Source organism: Thalassophryne amazonica, chromosome 8 (genome assembly GCF_902500255.1).
Source record: "Thalassophryne amazonica chromosome 8, fThaAma1.1, whole genome shotgun sequence".
Classification (NCBI taxonomy): domain Eukaryota; kingdom Metazoa; phylum Chordata; class Actinopteri; order Batrachoidiformes; family Batrachoididae; genus Thalassophryne; species Thalassophryne amazonica.
This window is the reverse complement of record NC_047110.1, coordinates 38773500-38786255: the sequence shown is the minus strand read 5'-3', so window position 1 is coordinate 38786255 and position 12756 is coordinate 38773500. Positions and strand designations below refer to the sequence as shown.

Here is a 12756-nt window from a genome sequence, read left to right as displayed (position 1 = left end):
TCTCGGAGGACTCCAGAGGTAGTAGCAAGGTACCAACAGGCCCAAAGGGCAACAGCCTCTGCTGTGAGGGAGGCAAAGTAGAGGGTGTAGGAGAAGCTCGGAGGAACCATGAAGGAGGATGTTCAGTCGACACCAAGGTACTTCTGGCAAACCATGAGGCCCCTCAGGAGAAGAAAACGGGGGACCATCCAAGCTGTCTACAATAAGGATGGGACTCTGATGACCTCAACTGAGGAGGCAACTGGCTGCTGGAAAGAACACTTTGAGCAACTCCTGCATCAGAGTGGGGATCATCATCAATTTCCCTGGTGGAAGTCATTGAGGTAGTCAAACAACTCCGCAGTGGCACAGCCATGCGGGGTTGATGAGATCCATCCAGAAATGCTGAAGGCTCTGGGTGTGGAGGGACTGTCTTGGATGAGATATCTCTTCAACATTGTGGTGAAGTCTGGGACAGTGCCTATGGAGTGGCAGACTGGGGTGGTAGCCTCCATATTTAAAAAAAAATGGGACCAGAGAGTGTGTGATAATTACAGGGGCATCACACTAATTCAGCCTCCCTGGTAAAGTCTACTCCAGGGTGCTGGAGGGTTTAACCTATGGTCGAACCTCGGATTGAAGAGGAACAATGCGTGTTCTGTCCTGATCGTGGACCAACTGACCAGCTCTTCACTCTCACAAGGATCCTGGAGGGGTCCTGGGAGTATACCCATCCAGTCAACATGTGATTTGTGGACTTAGAAAAGGTGTATTGGGTACCCCAGGAGATACTGTGGAAGGTGCTGCCGGAGCATGGAGTGAGGGCATCCCTTTTCAGGGCCATCCAATCTCTGTAGACACAAAATGAGAACTGTGTTGAGGTCGTCAGCAGTAAATCGGATTCGTTTCCGCCAGGGCTGCGCCTCATCAATAATCCTGTTTGTGGCATTTATGGACAGGATATCAAGGCGTAGTAGGGGGAGGAGGGTCTTCTATTTTGGTGGGCTCAGGGTCTCATCTTTTTGCAAATGATGTGGTCTTGTTGACTTCATCAACTTGTGACCTCCAACACTCAGTGGATCGGTTCGGAGCTGAGTGTGAAGTGGCTGGCATGAAAATCAGCACCTCTAAATCTGATGCCATGGTTCTCAGCAAGAAACCAATGGATTACCTACTCCAGGTAGGGAATGAGGTCTTGTCCCAAGTGACGTTCAAGTACCTCTGGGTCTTGTTCATGAGTGAGGGGACAATTTAGCGTGATTGGCCGGAGAATCGGTGCAGCAGGGACAGTATTGCGTTCATTGTACCATACTATTGTGATGAAAGGGAGCTGAGCCAAAAGGCGAAGCTCTTGATCTACTGGTCAGTCTTTGTTCCTACTCTCACCTATAGTCATGAGGGTTGGGTCATGACCATAAGAACTAGACTGCGGGTACAAGCAGCTGAAATGGGTTTCCTCAGGAGGGTGCCTGGTGTCTCCCTTAGAGATAAGGTGAGAGGTTCAGTCATCTGTGAGGTGCCTGGAGTAGAGCTGCTGCTCCTTCGCATTCAAAGGAGCCAGCTGAGGTGGTTCAAGCAGCTGGTAAGGATGCCTTGTGGGCACCTCCCAAGGGAGGTGTTCCAGGCACATCCATCTAGGAGGAAACCCCAGGGAAGACCAAGGACTAAGTGGAGAGATTGGCCTGGGAATGCCTCAGTATCACCCAGACAAAGGTGGTTAATGTGGCCCGGGAAAGGGAAGTTTGTGGTCCTCTGGTGGAGCTGTTGCCCCCACGACCAGATCCCAGATAAGTGATGATGATGATAATTTTATTCTGTGGCCCAAAATTAGTCAACTTTGACTATATTCATTTCAGAAGCATTGTGGCTGTAGGACAATGTAGCCATGTTTGAGTACCTTAAAATAATACAGCCTGTGATTATTTTGGCCGGTCTGTTATAACCCTGAATCACACAGAATGGCGTTAGAATTACGAATCGGCGCACATCCAAAAAGTGGCGGATTCCAGTTTCAAAACGTTCTGACAGCCATCTGTGGAAGTCCACACAGTTGGTCAAAATCGGCCAGCGGCCCCGAGTGTGACGCACATGTTCAAAACTCTCCGGGTGCCATTGAGATGGGACACCTATCCGACGGCGATCCATGTGGAATCTGAGGACCCTCTGACCGCAATTTCCATATTCTGATGGCAGCAAAACGGGATCCAAAATGATTTGAGCACGTATGAGGGAACCTCGAAGATGGATCTGGCACGACAAAGTCTGCTGGTATGACCTGCATGTGTCACGTATAATAATGTCCACCCCTCCCAGAGCGCAAAGGAACTTTTGAAATGTATGCGGCATGCTTCATCACAACAATAATTATGAATTATCATGTACAGTGAATGCAAACAGTGGCTATCAAACTGAACGCAGCGTGTGCTACTGTGAGCTTGCCGCTGCTAATCTGAACGGGCTGTTATATCAACAACAGACCTTACAGTACAGATAGTTGTCCGTTCCTTCCCATGGGGTGACTTAAATACTTAAATACTGTGACTATTGTCTCTATCATATCTGTATATAACACGGGCAGCCGCGCCTCTCCGTGGTGCGCAGTAACACGTCATTGCATGCGTCAGGCTCGGAGCTAAATGGATCTCACACCGTAATAAATGATCACCTTCTAACTCTGTAGGAGATATGACATGGAACTGTTGTGACAGCATTAATAAACATGAATCTCACCAACAACGATCCAGGAGTGCTTCACAGCGCAGACATGGAGCCGAAACCGGACGCCTGTGGTTAAAATCCTCTCACCCAAAATAAAAATGAATTCCCATGTGATAATCCAACCATCGTGGTGTCCAGAGTTGCATTGTGCTCCTGAAGTGAGCAAAAAAGAAATTAAAGTTCGCTGGAAATGCTCCATCTGATGCATGGAACAGCATGGCCCAATGCCAGCAAACTTTCAGCAAAGCTGTCCAGTGGCACTAAGCATACGCGTGTAGTGGCTCATATACGCACGCACGCACGCACGCACGCACACACACGGGTGAGTGATAACTGCAGCCCCACGCGTGTGTCTGACAGCAGTCTGTGTCATCTAAACTGTTGTCTACATGTGCTTTGGATGCCATCGTGCAGGTGTGGACAAGGTAACCCGGATGCGTTCTGACACAGCTGACCACGCCTCTTTTCCTCCTGACCACATCGGATTATGACAATATTTGCGGTGTCAGGCATGGTTTGTCCACATTCTTGCTATGTGTGGTGGGGGCTTTAATCTTGGGATTAATAATTAATGCAGTATCAGTCTGCATGTTGATTTGTTATATGGCAACAAAAAGCAGATGTACAGAAATACATGTTAAATAAAGCAAATGTTTCCACTGTGGACCTTAAAAAACCCAAATAACATCATAAGGCACCAAAACATTACAATATTAGCATTCATAACAAATCAAAAACTTTTCGTAACAAAGTAATCTTTTCAACTGTGCTACGAGTGAGGCAGCTTCTTCTTTTACTTACCACCTCTTGTGCACTGAAGAAAACTTTCACAGAAAATTCTCTGTTTGCATCATTAATTCTCTTGCGTCAACAGACTATATTAAAAGAACTATTCCAAAAATCAAAGTTGGTAAGTCATGCAGAGATCCAAAGGGAACAAGCAGAGTGTTATAGATCACACAGGCTCAGACTCAGAAACAAGTCATGCACAAAAACACAGAGAAATAACAAGGGTCTGTACAACTCACTCAGGAATCTGAGGCAGAACTTTGCAAGCACCTGAAGTTGTGTGAGGCTTTAAATATTTTTTAAAGGGGGTCATGTGACTTACAGTAAATCACATCATAAGGAAGCCATAGTATAACAGAGATGTTTCTTATTCTTTGGTTGTTAATTAAGGTATTGTTTGTGAATCAAAACACTGCAATCCTTTACATTATACTATGACATTAGGGGAGGTGATGGTCTCGTGGTTAAATTGTTGGGCGTGAGACCAGAGGATCTTCAATTCAAATCCCAGCCTGACAGGAAAATCACTAAGGGCCCTTGGGCAAGGTCCTTAATCCCCTAGTTGCTTCCAGTGTGTAGTGAGCACCTTGTATGGCAGCAGCCTGACATCGGGGTGAATGTGAGGCATTGATGTGTAAAGCGCTATAAGCGTATAGTGCAGATGGAAAAGCATTATATAAATGCAGTCCATTTACCATTTATACCATGCTTCAACACCAGCAAATACACACAATACTTTGGAACATTTGGTGATGCGACCAGGCCCTGATTAGCACAGGCACATCACTTCTTCCCTTTGACATAGACTGTAAAACACTGTTTCAAGCTGGTTCACACCCTGGACCTGAGTTTGCACTCAGATTTTGCACTGTGTAACTAACACTAGGGATGTCCCGATCGGAAATCAGGCCCCATACCGTGGTTTCAGACTTGATCGAAATCGGACGTTGCATTCCGATCAGGAATCCGATATAGATTTTATCCTCATTATTTTGATCAGCGCTATTTCAAGCTCATTATTGCAGATTAATGGGCCTTTCACTCATCGGAAGCGTCAGAGGCATCAGGAATCGGTCTAAAAAGCATTATTTTCAATGAGACGTGTTGCTTTTTAGAAGCGAAGCGTCGCGTCAAAAGCTGAACTAAAGCGAAGCTTCTGACGGGGCCGCGCATTGCCGCTTGTCGGCAGGCTGACGTGGTCAAAGTTCAACCAAATCTCTTTTTTTGAACAAAAGAAAAAACATAAGTTCAACCCAATCCAACTTTCGACGCTCTGAGCTGTGACATAGCTTTGCGCTGTCCAATAGGAACGACGCGTCAGGCCAAATCACGGAAGACTAGTGGCAGAAACCACTGATCTGTACAAAATAGATCAGTGCAGAAACCACTGATCTGTACAAAACAGAAACGTGTCACAGGACTGCTCATTTATAGAGCAGTTTTTTGAAGAAAAATCCTTGGAAATGTTTTTTTTGTTGTTGTTGTTGTTTGTTACCTCAAAATTTCTGATTACTGTTTTTAAAAAGGTTTAGAACACTTGTAATTAAAATAGCTTAATCAATAAATGGTTCTTTAGAAACCTTTCATCTGTAAATTAAAACCACCTGTTATTTCAGATTAGATAATTTCTTGTTTAATATAAAGGAACCTCAGACATTTATTTTTAGACAAATAAAATAACATGGAAATTTGTACATTTTTTAAGTCTGGTAGATTATTACTTGATTGTTCAAGCTACCTCAAACAGAAGTGCACTGTTTAAGTGATAAATAATAAAATAAGGTGATTAAAATGAAAATATTATATATTTAGCATTTGTTCATTGTTCATTCAGTTTTTTAAAGTATCGGATCGGGACTCGGTATCGGCAGATACTCAAAATCAGATGACTCGGAATCGGATCGGGGCCAAAAACCTGATCGGGACATCCCTAACTAACACTGAAGTTGGACAGCACCAAATGCATTTGTACATTCGTTATTGACTGTGTGGGCCCACAAGAGGTTTAAAAACAAAAATGGAATGGTATTTATAAACAAAGGCAGATAATTTGGCAAGCCAGCACAACATGTGCAATGACATAATATTTTATAAGCAGCAGAATTAAGTCCTATCTAGGCCTGAGGCCCATTGGTACTGCAGCTTATCCCTGGATTCTGCAGCATGAAGTAGTTGAGAGTCTACAACTCCCCCTGGACAGGACACCAGCTTACTTCACCACATAAGGGACGAACCCATGCAGATGAAGTGTCCTTGGACAAGACAAGACTGGGAAATTAAAGGTCTGCATATAAGTAGCCCCACACATTCCCCACTGAGCTACCTGTTATCTGGTCTGCCCACTCACCATCCTGACATGGTGTAGTCCCGGTACAGCATCCTCTTCCCCACCTCCTTCCTTTGCACTCTTCTTGGGAATTCCAAATGTGTGAACTCATTTCCTAATAAGTGAGGCTGCATGTACGCCTTTGAAATGAAACAAAAAGCACAAGAAAAAGGGGACTGACATGAACACAGGATCAGAAAAAAAAAATGTCAGTGAGAGAGGTGAACACAGACTGTGTGTCAACAGGAGGGAGTTTATCTCTGGTGACATCTGACAGCTGTGCTCCACAAAAAGGAGCTGACAGAGGAGGTTTATTTCCTACCAGGAACTGCAGCCGCTGCCTCTCTGACTCCGGCGTGAACTCTGCCGACATGGGAATGACTTCGCCAGCTCGGATAATGATGGCTCTGGGGGACAATCAGAGTGCAGAGCAGACAAAACAAATCTTACATAGTTGAATTTCAACAGGGTGTCTGTGTGCGTGGGTGTCCCAAAAAACTTCTATTCAGAGCATATTAAAAGTACTAGCTTGCAAGCTTTTCTACATGGAGAAGTGCACAACAAATTTGTTAAAAATAACTACAAGGTGAAATGTCACCTTTCAGATGCATCGGTCATGTTTATTAGAAAACCAGGAAGAAGTCCAAAATAAGGGGAATTTATGTATTTGAGTAAATGCCATAGCTACCACCAGCAATGTTAGCAATGCAAGTAAAGCAGAAGAACTGTTGTATAGCACCATCAACAGTTCTGGGGTGGTCAAGATTTACACAAACAAATGCTGCACAGACCACAATAAGATGAGCACTTGTCAAGTGTATTTACATGAGCATGGTTAAACAGCTGGATGACAGCCGGGATGCACAATACACAATCTTTAATAGTATCTTCTGTGATAATGACTTAAATGACCAAATTAAAATAGTACCATTCATTGCTATCTTTTTGGCAACAGCATACGAGGTCTATTAGAAAAGTATCTGACCTTTTTATTTTTTTAAAAAACTATATGGATTTGAATCACGTGCAATTACATCAGCCAACCTTGAACCCTCGTGCGCATGCGTGAGTTTTTTCACGCCTGTCGGTTGCGTCATTTGCCTGTGGGCAGGCTTTGAGTGAGAAGTGGTCCACCCACCTCGTCAGATTTTTATTGTCAGTGAAATGGCTGAGAGAGTGACAATTTGCTCCATGAAATTTTTTTCAGAAACTGTTAGAGACAGCCAGTTGGAAACCATTCAAAAGATTCAGATGGATTTCGGTGAAGATTCTGTCAGCTTCACATGGATTAAGGAGTGTTAAAACCTTTTTAAAGACGGCGCTTTGCTTGATCAAAATTTTTTTCAGAACCTGTGAGGTACATCAAAGTGGACACCATTCAAGAAATTCAGCTGGTTTTCGGTGAAAATTTTAACGGCTGATGAGAGATTATGGAGTGTTACTGCCGCTTTAAGGACTTCCCACGGAGCGGGACGTCGCGCAGTGCTCCCAGGCGCCATCGTGCGGACGGATTGGTGCCGCCACAGGAAAAACACCTCCGTTGGAAGCCTTAAGGACAAGTTGGAACATGTCCAGCTGTTACACAATTTCTCAGATACTCACCTTACGCGTAGCCAAGGGTGGGCCTGGATGGGCCTGGGCCCGCCCACTTGTCAGCCAGGCCCGTCCCATCCAATGAGAAGGCTGAGTCGACACTCGACAGTCACCTGTTGTTGCCTCATTGTATTCCTATGATATGGTACTGCATTAGCACTGAGCGACAATTAATAAATTTTGTCAAAAAAATCTGATTCATCTTCTGTGATTACAGTGGTCCCTCGCTATAACGCAGTTCACCTTTCGCGGTCTCGAAGTTTCGCGGATTTTTTTAGTGCAATTTTGCATGCTTTTTTTTAACGGCGCATTGTGTTCTGTGTCCTTATCAGGCGGGCCGTTCGCGGCACTGGTCGGCATCACCGCGATTGCTCTCACTGCCTCCGATGCGCTTTCTGCAGGCTCGGTAAATGCAGCAGCGGGCCACCTCCTCCTGTCTGCTGTGCGGAATTGCGCCAAATCTGGCAACAGGTCCAGAGATACGCTCGCTGTTTTGATGCGGATGTTGACCGCAGCCGCAGAGCTCCGTGACCACCGAGAGAGGACTTGGATTCTTTGCGGGTCCCGCATCCGTACATCCGGAGGCAGTGAGCGAAGGGAGAGTTCTGCGTGTGTCTGTTTATAATCTTCTCGCCCAGAAGAAAAAAGAGAGTGTTTACACAAGAGAGAAAAGTGAGAAAATGTTAATGCCTGTTTGAGAAAAGTGTATAAAGTGTGTAGTGAGGGGTTTTACAGCCTTAAAACATCTATAATAATTGTAAAAACTAACGCTGACTACTTCGCCGGATTTCGTTTATCGCGGGTTATTTTTTGAACGTAACTCCTGCAATAAACGAGGGAGCACATTTTTCCTCAAATAAATAGTCTTCTGCGGGCCCTCATCACAATGCCAATAACAACATGCACCGTCAAACGTCTGTTTTCTACTGTTAAATGGATAAAATCGTCCACCAGAACATCCATGTTGACTCACAGACTGCAATCTCCCTTGAAAGAGAACTGATCAATCGTTGGACTATGATGACGTGATAAGAGAGTTCAACAAAAAACCCTGTCATCTCCTGCTGTAGCATTAAAAGGATTCATCAAATGTAAGTGTGAGACCATTAATTATTTTTTTCTTCTAAATAGGCCTAATTGTTAATATTATATTGCAAATGCTACAAATCATGTTGGTGTCCGTTCTGATGGTTTTTAATTTGGCCACCGAGCCATGGTTTCCATTGTTTATCAATTTTATAATGTGGCCGCCGAGCCAACCTGTTTTCATGTTGCGGATATATTTTGAATTTTTATTTTAAAGGACTTTACATGACTAAGCGTTGCGTTACTGCTTGCATTGTCTATGGGATGCTTGTGTCTGACACTTTGCGTCTGTGTAACTGTGCACACAGCGTCTGTGCAGTTGGCTGAGATGTGTTCATCATTAAACTTGGAATTCATTTTTGAAACAATGCCTTATTTAAATACCTATTGATGTTTTGGGTTTAGGCCCAGCCAAGTAGGCTACCAGACTTGCACTGAATGTGTGTGTGTGTGTGTGTGTGTGTGTGTGTGTGTGTGTGTGTGTGTGTGTGTGTGTGTGTGTGTGTGTGTGTGTGTGTGTGTGTGTGTGTGTGTGTGTGTGTGTGTGTGGGGCGCTGCACTGCAGCTTGCATTATCCATGAAGAGTACTTGTGTCTGACGTGTAGCGTCTGTGTGCTCACTTTGCCAGTGCTGTAGGCTAAGTGATAACGTTGCTTGCGATGTCCAAACGAGGCACACTTTTTCAAACGGTGTATTATAATACCTACACCTTACCTACAACCCCAAAGGTTGGGCCCGTCTGATTTTTTCTGGGCCCACCCGTTTTATGATTTCTGCCTACGCCCCTGATACTCACTCAACTGAAAACCATCAAAAGCCGCCTGGTTTTTACAAATGGTTATCAAAACGGAGGTGTTTTTCCTGTGGCGGCACGCCGCGTCGGCCGCACGTCTTTCATTACAAAATCTCCTTTAACAGTGGAATGTCCGGATAAACTGCTGATCCCGACCTCTTCTGAAAGTTCTCTGTTCTCTCACGACATCCTGGGTCAACAGAGGCTTAAATTTGGAGGTTTTCAGCTCGAAACAGGCTGACGACGGCGCCTGGGAGCGCTGCGCGACGTCCCGCTCCGTGGGAAGTCCTTAAAGCGACCGTAACACTCCATAATCTCTCATCAGCCGTTAAAATTTTCACCGAAAACCAGCTGAATTTCTCGAATGGTGTCCACTTCGATGTGCCTCACAGGTTCTGACAAAATTTTGATCAAGCAAAGCGCCAGTCTCTCAGGAAGTTCCCAGACAAAAGAAATCCGACGAGAGGGGTGGACCACTCCTCACTCAAAGCCTGCCCACAGGCAAATGACGCAACTGACAGGCGTGAAAAAACTCACGCATGCGCACGAGGGTTCAAGGTTGGCTGATGTAATCGCACGTGATTCAAATCCATATAGTTTTTGAAAAAATAAAAAGGTAGGATACTTTTCTAGTAGACCTCGTACAGTCTTGAGAGCCTGGTCATGACAAATATTGATTTAAACAAACAAACAAGAAAAAAGCTAAAGTTAATCATAAAATACAAAACCAAGCCAATTAAGTAGGCTAAAAATATAGTATATGAATTTATTTTCACAAGTTACAATTCCAGCAAAATGCAGACACCAACACTTGTGTAATGTAGTGCCTCCTTCAAGGTTTTCCAGTGTTTACTTTGTCTATCATAAGGAATGCTTGCATACTTGAAGGATTCCTCATCCTCAGGCCTGTGCTTTTGCTGAAGGTGATGGAACAAATCCATCTAATCTTCTGAGCCTAACCCAATTCTGTCCAACAGTGGAAGTTACTCTTTTTTTCTCTAATTTAGATTGCACTCTGTATTAGTTATACATGTGAGGTGTTCACATGCAAAACATATTCTCGACTGTGTTGTAAATATCATGGGATGACAAAGTCAAAAATCAGACTGGGGCTTACGAACCAGGGTCACATCGTCCTTTGTTAGTAGTGGCATTGAAGACAACCAACAGTGAACTTAGTGGTCAGCAGAACCTGTGATTAGCAACAAGGCTTCACCAACAACTCTGTAGACCTTTATTTTATGTTATGGTCACTGTGTATAGTAAACGACGGCTGGAAAAAAAATAAGGTTTGCTGATCCTCATCTGTATTAGAACCAAAAATTTCTGAGTCGTATATACACAATAGTTTCTAATGGAGTTACAGAAGAAAATTGTGGGCTCACTAACTGACTGTGTTAATCTGTTTTATATAACGGTTGAGTGGATCCTTGTCCTTTGATTGGTGCTTTGTATATCACATGACATGGATTAATTCATCCATTTGTGTTGCACTGCATTTAGAGTGCAGCTTGATTCCATTTAGAGTGCAAATTTGGTTCCATAAGTTTCGTACCATTGCATTCTGCGCACACACACACACACACACACACACACACACACACACGTCCTCGTGCATGCACGCGCGCGCACACATGCGAGTGTGCACGCACATGCACGCGCGCGCACACACAAAACAAATCCATTGTCTGGAGGCTGTTGGCAGGAAGTTGGAATGAAAAGATGGACTCATTTCTGACGTGATTTTTTTTTTCCGCTACACTGAGGATGTACACAGTCTTTTTTTGGTAGCACATGCGCGCAAAAGCACCGACCCCATTGTGTGTGTGTGTATATATATATATATATATATATATATATATATATATATACACACACACACACATACATACAAACACACACTATGCAGTATGCAGACATACTGGTTTGACACTGATTCATGCAAATTAACTTTGTGTGACTGACATCATGACATATGGTTCTGTCTGCTCTTGACATATGATCAAGAGTTAAATGATTATAACTCAGTTTTTCCTTTTACGATCACCTGATGTCAAAACGTGAGCGGTGGTGATGAAATAACCTGATTATGGTTTGTTGATTTTGTTTGTTTTCTCAAAGAAACCATGAGATGTTCCGATTATGCTGTAGATGTGTATGATTTAGCCAAACAACAACAACAAATTTCAAGCGCCCTTTAAGCTGCAACATCATTGCTACTGATGGGTGCAGGGCAGAAAAAGATGAACATCAGAGAATTAAGCACTTCAGGTCAGTGTCTGCAAGGAAATGCATGTGAAAATGTGTCTCACCTGCTGTCTCCAGCATTCCCAACGTAGAGCTTCCCGAGTAAATAGACAGCCACCAGAGCAGTGCAGCCTCCGGAAATGTTGTAGGCAGTTTTGTCCTTTTCTATCTGTAGATCCTAAATACACACCATTAATCAGAACAGAACTTAATCCAAAGTCATCCACTGCACCTAATGAATCTTAGAACCATCAGAGCCTGTAAAAGCATTCTCCCAATACTGTAACATGTTGGAAAAACCAAGCTATCATTAATTATAGGGTGCTACATGTCAAGCAGCAATAAAATGGAATAGAAACCAAAAGGATCAGAGAAAGTTACACTCAATTAGCTCAGATTAATGTGGCACTATTTCAAAAAAATTACTTTGGGTATTGGGTGTGTTACATCCGTTCATTTATCAGATGAATAATTAACCTGTCACTGACTTAATCATAATGCTAATATAAAATAAGAACGAAGGATCTCAAAATTGTTATTATTTTTTTAATATTCTTGACAGCTGTGTTGATCTGGCATTAGATGTTCCTCAAAGCTTTACTCACAAACAAGAAGTGAGTGTTAATAAAGAAGAGCACTGGGTGACCCTGGGGTGCCTTCTGCATGCACCTCTGTCACAATCAGCACAACGAGTGGGATGAAACATGTTTACACATCTGCAGAATGTCCATTGCTAACAAATTTTCCATTGAGGGATGTTCACCCTGTCTAAAACCAATGGCCTTCTGCTCCAACTGACCTCAGCTCTGTGCATGTGTCTGACAGCGCACAGAGGTGGCTGCTATGCACAGATTTGTGTAATAATGTACAGAATGTAGGTGGGGGTTTGACAAATGCACTCTCTTCCTAGATGAATTATGGATCTATAACGAACCACTCATGCTTAGCTGCATTGCATCTAATAATTCTTGCTGCAGGCATAGTTTTTAATAATGAAAAGGTCTGCAGAAACATTGAAGCCTTTCACTGTCTGAATTCCATGAGGAAGACTTGCAACTAAGGAAGACAACAAACCCACGAGCAAACACACACATTCCCACCAACACATTTTAAGAAATTCAAACAGTCCCCCCCCAAATGGGCTCACTCCAAGTCAAATCTGCATTTTTAATGTGTATGGGTGAATCGGTCAGAACAAAATTAAAAATCTGCTGATAAAGTTCCA

General features: G+C 43.5%; 1 protein-coding gene across 1 annotated transcript in view; it reads right to left on the bottom strand.

Annotated features, from left to right (window-relative positions):
- ppm1h (protein phosphatase, Mg2+/Mn2+ dependent, 1H) overlaps nucleotides 1–12756 on the bottom strand; it is a 117194-nt gene that overhangs the window by 37741 nt on the left and 66697 nt on the right. Inside the window, exons 4-6 of the mRNA XM_034176015.1 lie at nucleotides 11597–11709; nucleotides 6135–6219; nucleotides 5834–5952 (exon numbers count right to left, since the gene is read on the bottom strand). Of these exons, the coding sequence (XP_034031906.1) occupies nucleotides 5834–5952; nucleotides 6135–6219; nucleotides 11597–11709 (317 nt within the window). The remainder of the gene's footprint in view (nucleotides 1–5833; nucleotides 5953–6134; nucleotides 6220–11596; nucleotides 11710–12756) is intronic.